We start from the raw sequence: 17,810 nt of genomic DNA, 5'->3' as shown, positions 1-17,810 counted from the left end.
ACACAGTAGCCCTCTGAGAAGACAGCAGACAGCGATGACAAGCAGCTGCAGGCAGTGATAACAAGCAGCTGCAGGCAGCAATGCAGCCCTTTCTGCACCAATGGCCCAACCACAGCCCGGGCGCTGCTGGTTTTGACTTGCTACTTATTAACAGGGTTCAGGCAGTGTGGTTCCCTGCCACAGGACCAACAAGGGTCAGGGATGGGGACACTGCAGCCGTTCAAGCCCTGTCAGCATCTGCTCCCCATGGGCCTGCTGAGACCTGTGACTCCTCCATGAATGGACATCCCGGAGGCACCCTGCTAGGTGGGGCCCAGGCAGGCCCTCCCCATCCAGACAGGGCTCCCTGCCATTCTAACCTGGTTTGGGAGAGGAGTGGGGCAGGACGGATGTCCCCAGCCTAGAAAAGAACAACTTTTTGGGCCCCAAACTTCCCAAGACACTGCAGGGAGGGTGCTGGGAGTGACAAGAGCAGTGGGATGGCAGAGGAGGGGATGCACATCCAAGTCACCCTACAACACATCAGGGAAAATGCCTCGGCACTGGCACCAGGCTTTCCCAGAGGGGACCAGAGGCACTGGTGGTGGTCTTGCAAGGCTGACAAGGGAGGGGAGGCCATGTGTCTGTGCCACCACCCTGCTGCCTGCGTACTGGGTGCAGGTGCTGAGCATGCAGCCCACGGGGTGGGCATGCCAGGCTGCCGAGAGTCACCCTGATAGGGGGTGGCAGGGGGCTTACAGGGGTGGCGAGGGAAGGAGGGAGAAGGGGGGGGGGGGGGGGGGGGGCCGCACGGTGGGATGAAGGTGTCCCGGGAGTGAGGAACAGCCCCTCTCCTCGGCGCCCCTCTGTCCGCCACCCCCCGGACGTGACCTGTGCTCGGCAGCGGGCGGCTCCCGCGGGCGCGGTGCGGATGGCAGGGGGGGGAGATAGAAGGAGGGGAGAAGATGGGGGGGGGCCCTCCCCGTTACCAGCGCCGCCGCCCTGCGAGGGGCCCACGGGGGTCCCGCGGATGAGCCCCGGGGCGGTTTCGGGGGGGGGGGGAGGAGCGGTATTTGCGTCTCGCTGTTTGCTCCCAGCGCTGTCGGGAAAGAATCGTCTTCTGCGGGATAAAGTCCCTGTCTACGCGGGTGAATTGCCCGTGTCCAAAGTCTACTGGCAGGAGGCTGTCTACTGCAATCTCCGCGAGAGGGATGACTTTTACAATATATGGGCTGATTGCAAATAAGTTACTAATAAGCCGCTTTGGCGTAAGAACGGCTCTATGCATTATTTCCTAAGATCTGTTTATTTGCAAGTATTTCTTTCTTTCTCTTCCTTAAAAAAAAAAAAAAAAACTTCGTTCGGGAAAATAATAAAAAAAAAAGTACAGAAGTTAATATTTAGACAGTCATACTATTAAGTAATAGAGCTATAAACTCTCAAATAAGGCACTTTCATTTTACTTAACAATAGATAACAGCGACAGTGAAACAGACCAAACAAAAGCGATCACCAAAATTGTTGTGACAGTACAATTACCCGGCTAGGAAATTTATTCAATATGCTTTACCATTGCATTGACACAGCAGGAAAAAAAAAGCCCAAATGTTCAGAGAATAATACAACAAGGCAGGAGGTATTTGGAAAAAAAAAAGATGATTTATTTTGAAATACACTTTTAAGAGATACTTTGCCTCCCCGATTTGTTATCGATGCGCATCTGACACGACGATACGAAACAAACAAACGAACCACATTCTGTACAGAGCTCTAAAATGAGCCGAGAGTATCTACAAGATGAGCTTTACGCCTGGGCGTGGGTTGGAGAGGGGCCCGATCCTGCAGTCCGCACTCTCTAAACGAGTTTCGCAGACGAGTGGTAGGAAAGCTTGGCCCCGAGTCTGCGTGTGTGTCTCCGTGTGTGTGTGTGTGTACGTGTGCGTGTCTGTGAGTTCCTACAACACAGTCCTTGAGTAAAATGGGCACGTTGGAGCCGCCGGAGCGGGTGCGGGTCCCTGGCTGCTCTAGAAGTCCTGCCGCGGGGTATGAGTTAGACTGTGCCGCCGTAGATCACAGTTTCGCCTGAACACTTTGCCGCACTGCTCACAGTTGTAGGGCTTGATGTCTGTATGGGTAAGAAGGTGAGTTTTCAGATTACTTCTTTGATTAAAGGTTCTTCCACATGTGGGGCATTTGTGTGGAGATTCCTGTTCAGATTTGAAGCAAGCAAAGGATTAATCCTTCACAAACTACCTGGTTTAACGTATTACTGCACTTTTTTTCTTATCGCAACGCACAACTTGAAATATCGGGGTCGGACACGAAGCGAGAGCAGTCCCGGGCGGACGGCAGACCGCCTCTCCTCGCCCAGTCCTGCCCCAAAAGGGTTATTTTACAGTTCTCGATTTCGTGGCGTTTCGCGCTCCTGGGGCGCAGAGAAAGCGCCCGCCGCGCCGTCCTCCCGCTCCGGGGCTCCCGCTGCCCGCCGGCGGCCGCCGAGGTTCCGGCTGGCTGCCAAAGCGCTCCGCACCTCTCCGCGCCGCTCCGCGCCGCCGGGCTCCCCCGCCGCCCCGTGCCGCCCGCCTCCGAGGCAGGGCTGGAGCCCTCAACGAAAAACGCCTCGAAGCGGCGGCGCGGACGAACCCAAACCCGGGGCTCGTTCCCCGCCGCCAACCGCGTCCCCGCCGGCTCTTAGCGCCTCTCCCGCGGCCGCCGTTTTTACGCGGGTATCCCGCGGCCGCGGAGGTAACCGCCGGCCGCTTCCCTCTCCCGGGGAAGCACGGACCCGTCAAGTGCCGGACTCCCCTCGCTCCCCGCCGCACCGGAGCCCCGTCCCCCCGGCGGGCCGGGCCGGGCCGGGCCCGCGCCGGCGGGCACACGCGTGGAGGAGGCCGGGGAGCGCTGGGCTCACCTGCATGTGTAGGGTTTTGTGGACCGCCAGGGTCCTGGACTGGCAGAAGCCCTTCCCGCACTCCTGGCACTTGAAGGGTTTCTCTTTGGAATGGATGTACCTGGAAGGCAACCCGAGGGTGAGCGGTGCTGCCGGGACCGCGGGGCCCACCCACTCCCGGGCCCCGCTCCCCCAAACCCGGCTCCCCCCCCTCCCCCTTTTATTTTCCCCCTCCCGTATAATTCTGTTCACGATTAAACATCTCTATCGGTTAAAAACATTTGCAATAATTGGTATCGAGGCGTGATTGCCCTCTCTGGTGACAGATCGGGACAGCATCTGCTCCGCCGGCGGCACTCGAGCCCACTCTGCCCCCGAAGGCAGCGCGGATCCTCCGCGGGCGCCGCTCGGCACCGGCCTCGGAGTGCGGAGGTGGAGCGGGGCGAGCCGGGGAGCGCCCACCTGCGCCGCGTCCTCCTTCCCGCACCCCCCAGGGCCGCGCTTCAGAAGCACAACAACCCCGGGGGCTTCACCCCAGCCCCCGCAACGCGGGTGCCCGTCCCACGCAGGTTTTGACTGCTCTGGCCCCTCCGCGGCCGCGGAGTCGGGGCGGGGGTTTCTCCCGCTGGCTCAGCCCGGAGCTCCCGGGGCGGCTCAACCTGACACACACACACACACCGAGCGGTTCCCCACCCCCCCAGCTCCGCCTGGCCCCGGTCGCGGTGGTCCCTCACCGGTGGTCCCGCAGGTGGTCCTGCCTCCGGAAAGCCTTGTGGCAGATGTCGCAGGTGTAGGGCCGCTCGTCCGTGTGGGTCCGCTCGTGGATAAGGAGGTTGTAGGACTTGGTGAAGTGCCTGCCGCAGAACTTGCAGATGAACTCCTTTTTCGTCTTGGAGGGCAGGCGGCCGCGGGAGGGCTTCCTGTCCGGGGACAGCTTGCTGATGCCCGACAGGGGCGAGGCCAGTCCAGGGCTCAGCTTGGCGAGCTCCCCCACCTTGGGGGGGTCCTCCTGCGTGGCGGCCACGGCCAGGTTGGCAAAGTCAAAGCGGGGCCTGTCCTTGTGCAAGGCTGGGAGGACGTGGGCGATGGCCCCTTGCTTGGGGTGGAAGAGGTGCGTGGCGAAGGGGAGCGTGGGGAAAGGGAAGCGGGAGTCCACCAAGCCTTGGGCGGCTGCCATCTCCGTGATGGTGGAGCGGGTGATTTCATGCACATTGGGGTAGCCCAATGTCCAGTGGTTCATGTGCATGGTTTGCACGGCGCTGAGTCCATACAGACCTTGCAACTGGTCCACAGCTGCGGGGAAGGTATTCACAGCCTGGAGGAAGGAGTAGTTGGTGAGTTGGAGGGACGGGTGCAGCGGGATGGGGGCTGGCAGAGCCTTGCTTCCCATCTTCCCGGGCCGGGCGCAGGCCGGCGGTGCAGCTGGTGCCTCTGCTGGGCTTTCGAGACGGGGAGAAAATCCTAGGAAGAAGGAGGGAGAAAGGAGGGGAAAGACAGCTTTACTGAGAGCAGCGTGGTCCCCCTTACCGAGGCGAGCGCAGCGGCGGAGACAGCGAGGGCCGGGCACGGTCCCGGTGCGCTGCCTTGTTGCAGCCCCAGCACCCCGCCGCAGCCCCGGTTCCCGTCCTCGGCCGGGGCCGGCGGCCGCCACCGACCCACCGGCGCGATCGCTTCGACCGGAGAAGCTACAGTGTAAAAAAAAATAATAATAAAAAAATTAAAATATCACTCCCAGAGTCCCAGAATCACCCACTCCGGATTAAAATAAAAAGGAGAAAACCCAGCGCCGAGCCAACCGAAGGCGCCGCAGATTCAAATTAAACGAATCGTGGAAAAATACACCCGGAACAGAGATGGGGCCGGGGCCAGGGCCGCTCCGCTCCCCGGGGCTGCCGTCCCCCCGCAGCGCCCAGCCCGGGCCGCGGCCGCCGCGGGGACCCCCGGGGCCGCCTCCCTCCTGCCCCCCGCATCGCTCCCACCCTCCGCCTGGCCCCCGCGGGCACGGAGGCCCCGACCCCGTCCTGGCTGGGGCCTCCCCGGGAGGGAGCAGGGTGCTCACGGAGAGACAAGGCAGGCCCGGGGGGGGGGCGGCGGGGGGGGGGGGGGGGGGATAAACCCCACGTTTATTCCAGCTCGGGTGCTTATTTTTCTTCCTTCAACAACAACTCATTTATCAAGATAACCAAGGGAGAGAAAAGGAGCTCCTGCCCCGCACGCACACCTCCTACCCAGCCCCCCCGCGCCGCGGGTCCTAAATAAATCCACTTTGCGCTGAGATCCCTTCCAGATGTCCGGGGCCGCCCCACACAGCCCGCCCGGGCCCGGGCGATCCCATCGGCGGCGAGGAAAGCGGCCGGAACGCAGGCCCCCCCGGCCCGCCGAGGGCAGCCCGGCACAGCGCTTCCCCGCAGCCTGTTCCTTCCATCCCGCAGGGCCGGGAAGGGCGAGCGCAGCCTCGGCGGGACGGAGCCGTCCGGCCGAGCCCCCCGCACTCCCTGCGCCGTCCCCCGGCCGGGAGCTCCGCCGGAGCGACGGGGCCGTGAGCTAATGAGCGGTGTGTGACTGTCAGAGGGTTTCACTCAGCCCATTCAACCGAAACCGCCGGGCCCGCTTCTCCCGCCGCCCGGGGGGACCCCTCGTCGCCCCCGGGGAGACGCTCCGCTCCTGCGGGGCAGGGGGGCATCGGCGCGGGGGGCAAGCCCCTGCCTTCTCCTTTTTTTTTTTGTTTTCGGTGGGGGTTCACTTCCAGCAGCCAAGAGGCTGCCACGACCCAGAAAAGCGGCGTCTCTTCCCCAGCGGAGCGAAAGCAAGCGCCGGGGTCTCTCCGGGCCTGTAAACAAGAGGTAGGGCAGAGGGTGCCCCAGCACCTCCTGGGACTTGGGTGGAGGAACTGGTAGCACGTAGTTTCCAAAATAAAAAAGACACCCACCCCCTAAAAAAAAAACAACAAACCAAAACAAACAAAAAAACCCAAAACAAAGTCCCCCAAACAACCCCAGAACTAAAGGAAACTCTCCGAGCGCGGATCCTGCGCCCCAGGAGCGGTGTCTCTGCCCCTCCAGGCCGCCGCCGCCCCGCAGCCCTCACGGCGGCCGCACGGCTCGGGCCGCTCGGCGGGCACCGTGCAGCCTCCGGGTGGGAAGAGACTTATGGATATTTTTCCTAAATTGCCTTTCCTCCCCGTTTGTGGCACCACACTGAAATGGCCCTGCGGGAAAAAATTGCGGCAACGAGGTGGGGTGCGAACGTCAGCGCGACCCGCTCCTGTTTTCGTTTTCTTTGAATCGCGGCTCTCCCGGATTTCCCTCGCTGCTGCCCAGTTTGTCTCGTTTGTGATTGTATCGACACCAGGGACAGTGGTATCGATACATATCGATACAACCTATTATATATGGCGACCTTTTTTTTTTTCTGGGGGGAGGGGTGGGGGTTATATATAGACACTTATTTTTAAAGATGTCGTAGTGTGAGTTCCTATTCGCTTTCCGCCAGAAACCGACACAGCGGCAATAAAATCGCTTTTCGCTGGCTGCTACCGCGGCTCCTGCCTCCATCCCGGCTCGCTGCGGCGGGATTTCGGAGCCATCGGGAACGAGCTGTGACCGAGGCGTGTGCGGGATTTCTGTAGGGCAGAGCCTCATCCTTTCCAGCCGCGTTTTACGGCTCCGTGCGGTGGTGTCATTGCAGGGGGATCGTTTTCGTGTCAAAAACTCCGAAAAACTATTCCAAACACGAAATTCATATTTCAACGCAGAAACTTTTAAAACTACACCGTTGCCTGAACTACGGTACATCTATTACTCTTTATAATCGGCGGTAACTTTATTAAAACCTACCAGAAAAAAAAAAAAAAGACCAGAAAGTGGTCTTCCTGCGTGATTTTAAGGCCATTTATAATAAGGTGCGGGGGGGAAAGTCAACCAAAAACGGATGTTACTTAAACCTTGGCACTTCCTTTTCCCTTGCCATTCAGAGCGCTTAATTAAATTAAGCCCGGTGCCTCGGCAGTACGCCCCTCTCTACCTGCCCGCCTGCTGCCCCGGCCGCCGCTCTCCGCCTCCCGCAGCGGGGCCGGGACCGGGGCCGGGGCCGTGACCGAGGGCGCTGCGGTCGTTCCTGGGGAGCGGGTGGGCCCCGGGCCGCCTTCGCTCCCCGCCACCCTCACCCGCCGCCGCCGCTGCCCGCGCAGGCAGGTATATTTCCACGGATCGAGGACTCCTCCAGAGCGACCCGCGAGTAGACCACGCGCGGACCGGCTCCTCCCCACGAAGAATTTCGCGTGGAGGACATAGACCGCGCACACCGGAGGCTCCCGCCGCCTAGCTCCGCACGAACGCACCCGCGGCGTGCGGGGGACGGACGCCCGCACCCGAACCTCCGCGGAGCTGCAAACTGAAAGTAAACTCGGCGGCCCCGCGCTCCCCCCCACCTCCCCGGCCCCGGTGCCCCGCCGCTCCGCTCCCGCCGACGGCAGCGGGCAGGGCGGGCCGGGGGAGCCACTTACCTACCGCAGCCGGATGCTTCTCCCGGGGCAAAGCCGAGGCGGCGGCCGCGGCACCTTCACGGAGACATTAGATCCACAGCGGGGGCGCTCAGCGGGGCCGGGGCACGGCGGCGGCCGGCATGTTGCGGAGGGCTGGGCGGTGGCTGGGAGCTCTGGCTGCGGCGGTCCCGGGGTCCCGACATAGACCGCCGCCACCCGCCCGCAGCCTCCCCGCCTTCGACCCCGGCGAGGCTCGGCGCGAGTCTGAGCCGCCCCCTGCCCGGTCCATCACATTTCAGCGGTTAGTGGCGTGGAGCGCTGTCCCCGCCCGCCCGCCGCCGCCGGCCCACCCCGCGGCGCGCACAGCCCCGCGCTCGGGGCCGCGCCGCTCCGCTCCGCCCCGACGGGACGGGACGGGACCGCCCCCGCCCCCGGCCCCGGCCCGCCCCGCCGCGCCGGCCCCACTGTTTACTTGTGTTTGGGTAGCAACTGGGTTTTAAAGGAGCAGCCCCCCCACCCCTTCCCGCGTCACCTAAGGTGACTTTTCCCTCCGAGAGCGGTTCGCCGCCCCCTGCCCCGCTGCCTCCCGCGGCCGCGGGGATTTGCGCTCACCCTGCGCCACATCACCCGCCTCGGCCGCCCGCCGTGACACACGCGGTGCAACTTGCTTAGATACCTAAAATACACCACCCCACCACCCCCAACCCCAGAGCGTGGAGGGTTTGTGGGCGCCCACGTCTCCGAGGGGACCTGTAGGTGCAGATAACGCTCACGTCCGAATGGCTCTGCGGCCGTCGGGTCGCCCTGTGGACCGGCACTTCAGCGATTCGGATCTGCCCTTTAACTGGTCTTTAGGCGCCTAAAGGCAGATTCACAAGGAGAAGAGAAGCGGCAGTATCCTCATGCGCGGTGGCTAAACACACAATCCCTACCTGGAACAGACAAATAGTTTCGAGAGCAGTTTCGATTTATTACCGGGGAATTTACTGCTAAATGGGGCCTCTGTGACCCTCTTCAAATTTCTCGATTAAAGCACTGTATTCATTTTCGTCGTTAGCTGCGATACGGTCGGTTGCATACAGCGAATTTGGGTTGAATTTTTATCTGTAACGTTGTCTTGTTCTGGGCATTACTTAAATCACATGTATGGGGAATTTATTGTACCATCTGGACTGGAGATTGGAGTTAGGCTTTGAGAAATATAAAAAGATGTCGGAAGAAATGTCATTTAAAACCAGCTTTGAAAAATTTTCAAGGTAGACTGCGTCCCGGTTAATTCGAGCCCGCGAATGAAAAGAGGACACAAGTCACGGCTGCAACGGGATTTCCCCCCCCCTCCTTTTAGTATGCAGTACAAAACAAAAAATTAATCAAAGAGGGGGAATAGGAGACGGCAGAGGAAGGTTTGGGGTGTTCCCCTCGCAGGGCAGCGCAGTCCAGGCTGGCGCTCGTTGTAGCCCGTGGCAGCCGCCAGGCGCTCGGGCTGTTTTTCGTTTCTTTTCAGAAAGTTCTGCTTCGAAAATGCCCCATTTTAAATTTCACTCACCCGAAATAAATAGTATTTCGTCTCCCGGGCTGTAAGGATACCGGGGTTCACAATTCCGGCAGAAGGAGTGGTCCCATGGGCCGGGTGCGGGGTGGGTGCGGGCGGCCGCGGGACCCTGAGTGGGGCGAGAGTTCGCCGGCCGCGGGCGGACTTGGGGGCAGCAGCGGGGGGCAGCGGGGGAAGCCGCATGTCCTTGCTGTTTTGCCTTCTCGAGCGAGGCCGGTTGCTTCAAGAACGAAGTGGAAAGGGGACTGTACAGTCGCATGTTGCGCCCCGCACTGCTGGCTCGCGGGTGCCAGGGAAGACCCCTCCCGGACACAGGGATCGGAGGGGGCTGTTTCGGGAGAACCCTCATTTCTTGACATTTGCAGCAAGGAAAAATAAGCCGCACTTGTTGGGGAAAATTATTTTTTAAAAAAGAAAAACAACCCACAATCAATCCCAAATAACAAACAAACAGAAAAAAAAAAAACACCCCAACCCCAAAACTTCCCCAAAACCCGAACCGACCAGGTAACGAAAAAGACTCAAAGCGGAGGAAACCGTGGAGGGGAACGGAGCGATGCAGAGTCGCCGCTCGGGCTGTTTGCTCCCCGGCCGCTCGTGGTACGTTTCGGCTACGCCGTGAGCGGGGAAAGCCGCGCTCTCCCGCGCTCTCCCGCTACGGGCAGCACGGCGGCAGCCCCGCACGTCTGCGCTGGCGGGCAGCGCCCGGTAGCCTCGGCGCGCCGCCGCCCGGTCCGGCCGGCAGGTGCGCGGCGAGAGCTGACGGCGAGACCCGGCCGGTACCGCCGCGCCGCCCGACGCCTCCGCACCCGCCGAACCCCGGGGTCGCTCGGAACTTCGTGGGGGCTCCACAGCAGCGGACACGCGTCCAGCGGGGGTGACACCACCGGGGCCACAGGCCGCTGGGTCCCGCCGGAGCCCTCGGCTTCCGCGTCACCTTTCCGCGTCCACCCCGGGCGGGCCCCTCCCGCCCCCACGGGCCTTCCCCCGCCGCCCGGTGCACGAGGCCGCCACCGATGGCCGCACCGCGGCCTGCGGGGCACGGGCGCTCCCGGCCGGGGCAGGTGCCCTGCTCCGCCTGGGCAGAGCCCGTCGCCCCGCTGTACCCTGGACGGCCGCGGGGCCCGGCCGGGAGCGCGGCGTGGCGGGGGGGTGGGGGGGCCCGGAGCCCCGCGTCAGGCGGCGGCGGCCCGCGGTGCTCCAGCGCCCCCTGGAGGCCCGCGCGGGCTCCTGCCCGCTCTGCCCGCCGCCGCCGCCGGCTTCGGCCCGCTCCGCACCCGCGGCCGCGGGGCGCGTTGGGGCGGGGGTCCCGGGGGCACCCGGCGCGGAGCCATCCCCGCACCTCCCGGGAGACGGGGGCAGCGGAGCCCCGACGGGGGCGGGGAGGGGGGAGGGAAAGCGGCGCTCTCCGCAGGCGCCCGAGCGCGCACCCCGCGCCGCCGACTTTCATCCGCGCGTCCCGCCGGTGCCGACACCTCCGCGGTCGTCAGCCTACCCCCGCTCTCTCTTCCCTCCCCCCCCCCCCACTCCCCAAAATACATCCGAAGCGCTGGACTCCGTCCAGGGGAGCGGGGAGATAGGCACTGTTTGTTCTCGCTGCGAGGGACAGATTAAAGCAGTCCCCCCGCTGGCAGCACAGCCTGGGGCAAACCTTGACCACCCGCCCCCGTCCTGAGCACAGAAATACACCGGGGCGGGGGGGGGGGGGAATGGGACCGCTGCTCGGCAGCAGCGAGGCCCAGCGGTGGGGTTGGCCGGTCCTCCCGCAGAGCACCCTGCGCGGCTGCGGTGCGCGATGCACTCACGAAACGGCTCAGACCTTCGCAAACCGGCGCTGTCAGCAGTGGGCGGCTGCGAGCGCTGGGGAACTCACCCCCCTTTAAAATAAATGGGGAGAAAAAATCTCAGCGGGAGCCGGGGGTGCGCCCAGGGCCCCGGCCAGAGGGAGAAGGGGTAGCCGGGAGCGGAGTCGGCGCGGACGGTGTTACTGCAGCACCGACCCGTGGGGGTACCAGGGCCGGCTCCGGCTCCTGGCAGGGGCTCTGCCGAGGGAAGGGGCCGGAACCACAGTCCCGGTGCAGGGCACCCCCGCAGCCGGGCCAGGGAGGCTCCCCGACGGCTCCCGACGCCGCTGGCTCGGGCAGCGCGGCCGGTGCGCGCTCGGTAGAGACGCCGCTCGGCAGCGAACGCACTCGCAGGCCGGGTCCCGGTCCGGGGCTGCCGCCCGCCGTCAGACCGGCCGGGGCTGCGAACGAATCGGGCTGCACACCGAGGATTTACTTAATTTTATTTTTTCTTACGGAAAACAGTGACTGCCCGTCGATCTGGCATCTGCTTCCGCTGGCGTTTCTTGGTGACTAAACCATCACCTCCTTCATTGCGATTTATTGGGGTGGGATTTTTTGTTTTGTTTTTAATGTACCAGTGAGGAAATGCCAAGGTTTGGCAAACAGGCGCAGGCGGCGGGAGGCGAGGCGCTGGGCAGGCTCCGGGGGACACCGGCGATGCAACTCCCGCTCAGCATCTCCCTTTCCCCCCCTCAGACTTGGATTCTCGAAAAACATCGCCGTGGTTAATTTCCATAAAAGAAGAAAGCAATTAAGCACACAACGACCTCAGCGGGCTGGATCTCGCCCGCCTCTCCCACAGGCGCGCAACCCCCGCCAGCCCCTCGCCCGCGGCCCCTGCCCGCGGTTCCCGGCCGCGGGGCTGCCCCCGGGGCCGCAGGGAGCGGGACGAGCCCTCCCTGCCCGCGGCACCGCCGGTTGCCCGCCCCGACGCCTCCCCGACGGGCATCACCGCCGCAGCCAGCCCGATGGGTGCCTCCTAGCCGCCCCCTCGCTAGGGAGCCCCGAGGGGGCTTCTGCTCTTCAGCCGCCGCCGTGCCCCTGTTCCCCGCTCCCGGGAGCTGCCGGCCCCACATCGGGACACCGCGGGGCTCACGGGCGCACCGGGAGAAGCGTCAAACCGCCCTTGGCCGAGGCCAGCTTTGCCGTATGTGCACGGCGGTGGGGAACCCTCGCTCCGCGGAACTTGCGCGCTGTGCCGCGGTGCAATTGCGCGGTGCGGACGGGGCCGAGGGGGGATGCGGAGGCGAGCGCCTGCACCGCGGGGACCGGGGCGAGAACGCCGCCCGCCGAGGGGCTGCCGCCTTTGCCCCGACGGCGGGCCCGGAGGCAGGGAGAGCCGGGGCCGTTCCGCGGGTCTCCGCGGAGCAAAGGCTCCTTGGCGGGGGCGCTGGCTGGCACAGCCGGTCTGCGCCGGAGGGGATGCTCTGCCCCGGCCCAGAGGACGGGGATGTCCGTCTCCTGCCGGGAGAACCTCTCTCCTTGCCGAAGTCCTGCCCCGAGGCGAGCCCACCCAGCACAGCCCAAAGCCGGCGGCTTTCTCCCGCTCATCCCAGCCTGCTGCCCGCTGATCTCCTCAGGGAAAAGGGGTAGAAAAGTCCTCGATTAATGCACTTTTTGAACCTAAAGCGTTCCTTCCCCCGCCACCAGCAATGAGATGTTTTTGCGGTGCCTGAAACGAGCAGCTGTCAAGACATAAAAAATACAACGTGCCGTACCTTATTATAGTTTGGTTTAAGCGACCATTTGGCTATAGTCTTTCCTGCCGTCAGCGCTGAAACACTGAGCAGGGCTCCTGCCTGCAGCCCCGGCTGGAAGCACAGACACCCACCGCACACGAGTGGGCCCCTTCCTTGTGGCTCCATACCCCTCCACCCCGCTCCGAGCTGAGCCCAGGGACTGCAGAGGGTTGCCCCCGGGCTGGCAGGCTTTGCTCACTCTCTGGCGGTGGCATTTTACCTCGCTTGGCAGACGTGCCAAGTAACAACCCGCAAGGTGGAGGTTGGCGGGGCTTCAGGGCCGCCTGCTTGCTGCACAGACGTGGGCTCGCACGCTTCACTCCTGGGGAAAGGGGGATTTCAGGCACCGATGAAGTTCTGCAGCTGCCTCAGGCTGGAAGGATCCTGGAGTTTGCAATCTCTGAGCCAACTGTTGGGGGGAAATCTAAGAGAAATATTGTATAAAAGCAATAAATTGGTTTAAGAAATGCAGTTGTACATTTGGTTGCATGCCTCGTAACTCACCTAGGACATGAGAACTCCAAGGCAGCAGAGAATGGGGCCCATACATCTTGTCCTGTGGCGTATATTAAATAACTCCATTTCCTTTTAAGAACTTTTTATATCCCAGTGAATAACTTGATTTTCACAAATAAAATCAATACTATAGGGTGAAAATCAGCAAACAATAGAAAAGCTCAGAGGGTTTTTTCCAGTTGTAAACATGCAGAATCCATATGGTCATTAGATACATCTGTGGGTTAAGCATTGATTTGTTTATACAAGCCTGATGCTTATGATACTCTTAAACTGGGACTATTCTGTTGAATATATGTATACTGTAATCCCCTTTTACCTACGCTCTGCATGTGTGTTTCCTGTTTTCAGCATGCATTCTCAATGTGTAAACTGTGGCGAAGTATATGTTATAAACCAGGATACTACAGAGCATTTCAGATATTTTCAGAGCATTACAAGCACGGTGCAAGCATATGCAAATCATCAGTTACAGATGTGCACAATGTCTGTATTAATCTCTGCGTGTTTTTCCAGTTGTTTGTGGCATCTAATTCAAAGAAGAGGACAATAATGGATATTACGAAAAAGTACCAATTGTTCCGAGGCAGACTCACCCCTAGGATGTCCAGACAAACCTTACTGATGAAACCCTGCACTTCTTAATAAAATTAGGGTATTTTAAAGTTAAGATAGTGAAGATTTCTGAAATACAAGGAAATCGAGGGAAAAATTACCATGGTAAGGCTTTTAAAAACTCTTATAGACACTGCCAAGGCTGAACACTACCCTGTATCTCTATTGGGTATGAGCCACAAAAGCACTTAAGTGCATGCTTAAGTTCATCACTACCCAGGGCAGTACTTAAGCAGGTGCTTCGATTTCTTTATATGCCAAAGCCACCTGCTGAGCATGTTTTCTACTGCTGATTTAAAAGATCTCCTCAATCAGGACCATTATTTTAAGATTGCCTTATAAAAATAAACAAATCAATAAAAGCCTCTAAAGAATCCAAGCGCAGTTACCATTCTAGGCAAGATTTTGCATCATGCCTGCTTTCATGTCCTTTTCCATGAGTTAAGTCGTTGGCACTCACTCATCTGTTATGACCACCTTGTTTCTGCCTTAAATGCCAGTGTTCCCCTCAGCTTTTCCTCCTGCCACCTCATAGCACCACTGTGTGCACCTCCTGTTGGGTGGAAGGACAGTTGCTCCAACATGAAACTTGTGGATGTGATGCTGATACACCTTGGAGACTTTTCAGAGCAGAACAGTTTGGATCTAGTTTGTGGCATGGGAAAAAGAGCCCTTTTTTTCCCCATGAACTCTCCACAGCCACTGTGGAGAAAGATCAGGGAAAGATCACTCTGGAGTACAGAAAGCTAGCGCAGTAAAAGCAACAGCTGAGAACGGGAACAGATCTGTTCAAAAATGTATCTGAGCTGGGCAGGGACCAGTCAGAAGACTTTCTAGTAAAGAATGTTCTTCTGTCTTCCCTTCCCTTCCCTTCCCTTCCCTTCCCTTCCCTTCCCTTCCCTTCCCTTCCCTTCCCTTCCCTTCCCTTCCCTTCCCTTCCCTTCCCTTCCCTTCCCTTCCCTTCCCTTCCCTTCCCTTCCCTTCCCTTCCCTTCCCTTCCCTTCCCTTCCCTTCCCTTCCCTTCCCTTCCCTTCCCTTCCCTTCCCACTGAGCCCCTCCGATGACAACACGCATACCCAGTGTGTTGTGACAGACAGTCTCTGGTCTCTGGGTATCGTGAGCCAGCAACAGATAGAAAGCATGTAAAATCAGGATGACTGAGATGAGACCCAGCAGTGGATTTCCTCTTTCTTTGCTCATGGACCCTTGTTTTCCATTCCCATGGTGATGCAGGTCCCTGCTCAGAAGACTGGCATTCCGCTTGCTCTCCTTAGTTCCCTTTCACAGACCCCTCAGAAGAGTTTGAGGGACCTGTGCAGGCTGGTAAATGGTAGGATGAAAACTAGCGAATGGCTATTTCCAGTTTCATCCATCCTAGGTGGCACGGTTCATCTCATAAATAGTATCAATGATTATTGCAGATCTGCCTTGTTTGCATTAACTATTTCATTTATTTGACTTGCTCACTCATGATAGGCTGGTGAAAATTATTAGTTGGTTGTGCTATTCTTTCAAATGCCCCTTTGGGAACTGTTTCCAAGAAAAATACAAACCCCATTCATTTCAACACCAGAGCTCATGTTAGCACCCGAGAAGTGCTGAAAGCCGAGGACATTACACTGCAGCAGAAACAGAGCTGCCTCAAGGCCTCTTGTTTTCAGGTTTTCAGATCAGTGGAGAGGGGAAAGAGATACTGTTGTCCACATTACAAACTTTCAAGTGTAATATGTATTCCCTTTTCCCCCTTTATTTGTCCTGACAATTACCGGTTGTTGAAAAACAGCCAGGAGCTTTTGAATTTCACTGTTGTCCTGAGTCTGCCTGTCTCTGAACTGCTGGATGGAGCCCTCCTGCATAGGTGCAGCTCTCCGCTATTTTGGGAGGCTGGGTGTGCGTGGAGGGGAGCAGTAGAGGCCCCTTGGTTGGAATGCCAACCTTCCTGGCTGTGATGGAAGCAAGGATCAATGGTGCAAGACTAAGGGCTTTGAGGGAGCCTAGGACGGTGCCTATAGAGAGTTGTCAGGAAGCCTCCATCATTAACAGAAATGCTCAGGACAGAGAAATGAAAGATGATTATAGTAAGTGAAAAAATATTTTCCGAATCCAAGAAAGGCGCTGCAAGAAAGCTCATGAATCCACCTGAAAGGATTCACCACCAAAATGTATCTTGTGCTTGAACTCTTTGTGAAATCTGAAAATAGAGGAATCCCCATGACTTTGGCTGGAGGGCTTTGCCCAGTGCGGCGTGGCAAGAATTTCTGTTGGGAAGAAGCATCAAGTAAATATAATACAGGGTGTTTATTTCAGCAGGAGCTGGTATGAGAGTCAGTCTGTGGCCACAGCAGCATCACTGACGCTCCTGAGATCAGAAAAGGAGACCACCGATAAAGGTCATTAGCTAAGGTTAAGCGGGGTTAACCCTGACCTTTCTCCAGTCTCCAGGCAGACAGCTCTTGAGCAAATACAAACCCACAGTTATTAAAGAACCTTAAACAACTACAATAACAAAACAGAGTAAAGTGGAGTCAAAACTGCAGATCTGTTTTATTCAAAGCATAATATTTATAGATGACAGATACTGAAAGGCAGGAGAACTAGTTTTTAGAACCATCCCTGTACCCAGATAGTGGAGGCACACTTGAAAGCATTCTGCCTTTTGAACCACAGTGAGACATGAATTTAATTTTTTTCAGGAAGGGTATTTTCATTCCTAGAGCTTGGTAATTCTTACATGCTTGGTGAAGAAGAATATTAGAAATGCTCGACTTTCTGTTAGAGTTACAGGTGGAGCCCAAAATGCTAAAAGGCTGTTCAAAGCATCACTTAAGTCTGATCTAGCTCAGCATTAGTCTAATGTTATCTTTTCCCCCCTCAATGGTTTCAGGAAGATATATAAAACCAGATGAGAGCCGATGTTTACTTTTACAGCTAATGGTTCCTCAAATCTACAAGAACTTCTAAGGAGTAGATAAAAGCAGCTGCAAAAGTGATCTAGAAATAAACATCCAGAAGAAAACATAACTGGAATCAAAGTTCCAGCTGTTCTCGTCTTAATTCTTATCAGTATTCTTTTTAATCAGGCACATTTTGAAGTCAAAGGCTTATTTCCAACAGCTTTTGTCTGTACATATATATGTGTGTGTGTGTAAGTCCCTTGAAATATTACAGAAGTTCTGTTTCACATCAAAATAGTGTACATTGTCACTGAAATTATTAATTTTCTTTTCCTCATCCCCCATGTTCTCTCTGGGCCCCTCTTTTGCATCTGGCATGTGTACTGATACTCGAGATGACAAATACTGATAACTGCGAGGCTGCAATGCTGCATACTTCTATAACGCAAAGCTTAGCCAAAGTTAGTCACTGATTTATGTCCCGTATTCTGTTCAATGACACAAGGCCTTTTTTTCTAATTCCTTACCTTTAATCCTTGCACCTTCAACCTAGGGTGTGTCAAATTTCCATCTTATTGTTGCAGCTGTGGTTTCTTAAAACTAAAGTACACTTCTTGAAGGCAGTGACACATTCTTAAGTTTATTCACAGATTTAAATGCTCAGTTGATCAAAACCGCCTGAACTCATTAAAATGTGAAGGTGTGGGTTTTTTGCTCTATTAAATGGTTGATACAGAGGCTTTAAAAAACAAATGAGGGATGTTGGGATGACTGTTTCTATTCAGCTCAAATCTGTTGCAAGTGTGGTAACTTAGGCAGAGATCATAAGCCCAGGGTTGTCTTTAGCAAAGAGGTTATTTACAAAATACACAAGGCAGAAAAAGCTCTCCCACACATAAAAAGCCTTTTGCAGGTGTACAGATGAAAGGAAGCAAACTCTGCACCATCTAGGTACCATATTACTTCGGATGGCTTCATGACCCACAGTAGGAGACAGCCCACAAAGGAGATTAATTTCAGAAGAATCTGTACCCTTACAAAAAAGAGCTGCAAGTGTAGACAGTAAATTATCCATGGCCCAGCAATGTGCCCTTGTTGCCAAAAAGGCCAATGGAACCCTGGGCTGCATAGGGAAGAGTGTAGCCAGTAGGTTGAAGGAGGTCATTCTCCCCCTCTACTCTGCACTGGTGAGGCCACAACTGGAATACTGTGTCCAGTTTTGGGCTCCCCAGTTCAAGACGGACAGGGAACTGCTGGAGTGAGCCCAGTGAAGAGCAACTAAGATGATTAAGGGA

At 57.7% G+C, this 17,810-nt stretch overlaps 1 protein-coding gene across 3 annotated transcripts; it reads right to left on the bottom strand.

Moving 5' to 3' along the window:
- Positions 1-1,326: 1,326 nt before the first annotated feature.
- On the bottom strand, positions 1,327-4,259 carry OSR2 (odd-skipped related transciption factor 2; the record flags this gene model as incomplete). 3 transcript variants are annotated; one of them, XM_082480007.1, is made up of 3 exons in its annotated part: positions 1,327-2,186; positions 2,891-2,990; positions 3,604-4,259. In XM_082480007.1, 3 exons carry the CDS (start codon positions 4,257-4,259, stop codon positions 2,004-2,006), a joined length of 939 nt encoding a protein of 312 aa, XP_082336133.1. In that variant the 3' UTR covers positions 1,327-2,003. The 3 variants fall into 3 exon arrangements, with proteins under 3 accessions (XP_082336133.1, XP_082336134.1, XP_082336135.1); XM_082480008.1 differs by having other exon boundaries at positions 1,327-2,104; XM_082480009.1 differs by lacking the exon at positions 2,891-2,990 and having other exon boundaries at positions 1,327-2,104.
- Between the last annotated feature and the right edge of the window lie 13,551 nt (positions 4,260-17,810).

Source organism: Vanellus vanellus (genome assembly GCF_965231255.1).
Source record: "Vanellus vanellus genome assembly, chromosome: 2".
In the NCBI taxonomy this organism is placed as follows: Eukaryota; Metazoa; Chordata; class Aves; order Charadriiformes; family Charadriidae; genus Vanellus; species Vanellus vanellus.
Note: the sequence above shows the minus strand (reverse complement) of the source record. Positions and strands in the feature narration are given on the sequence as shown.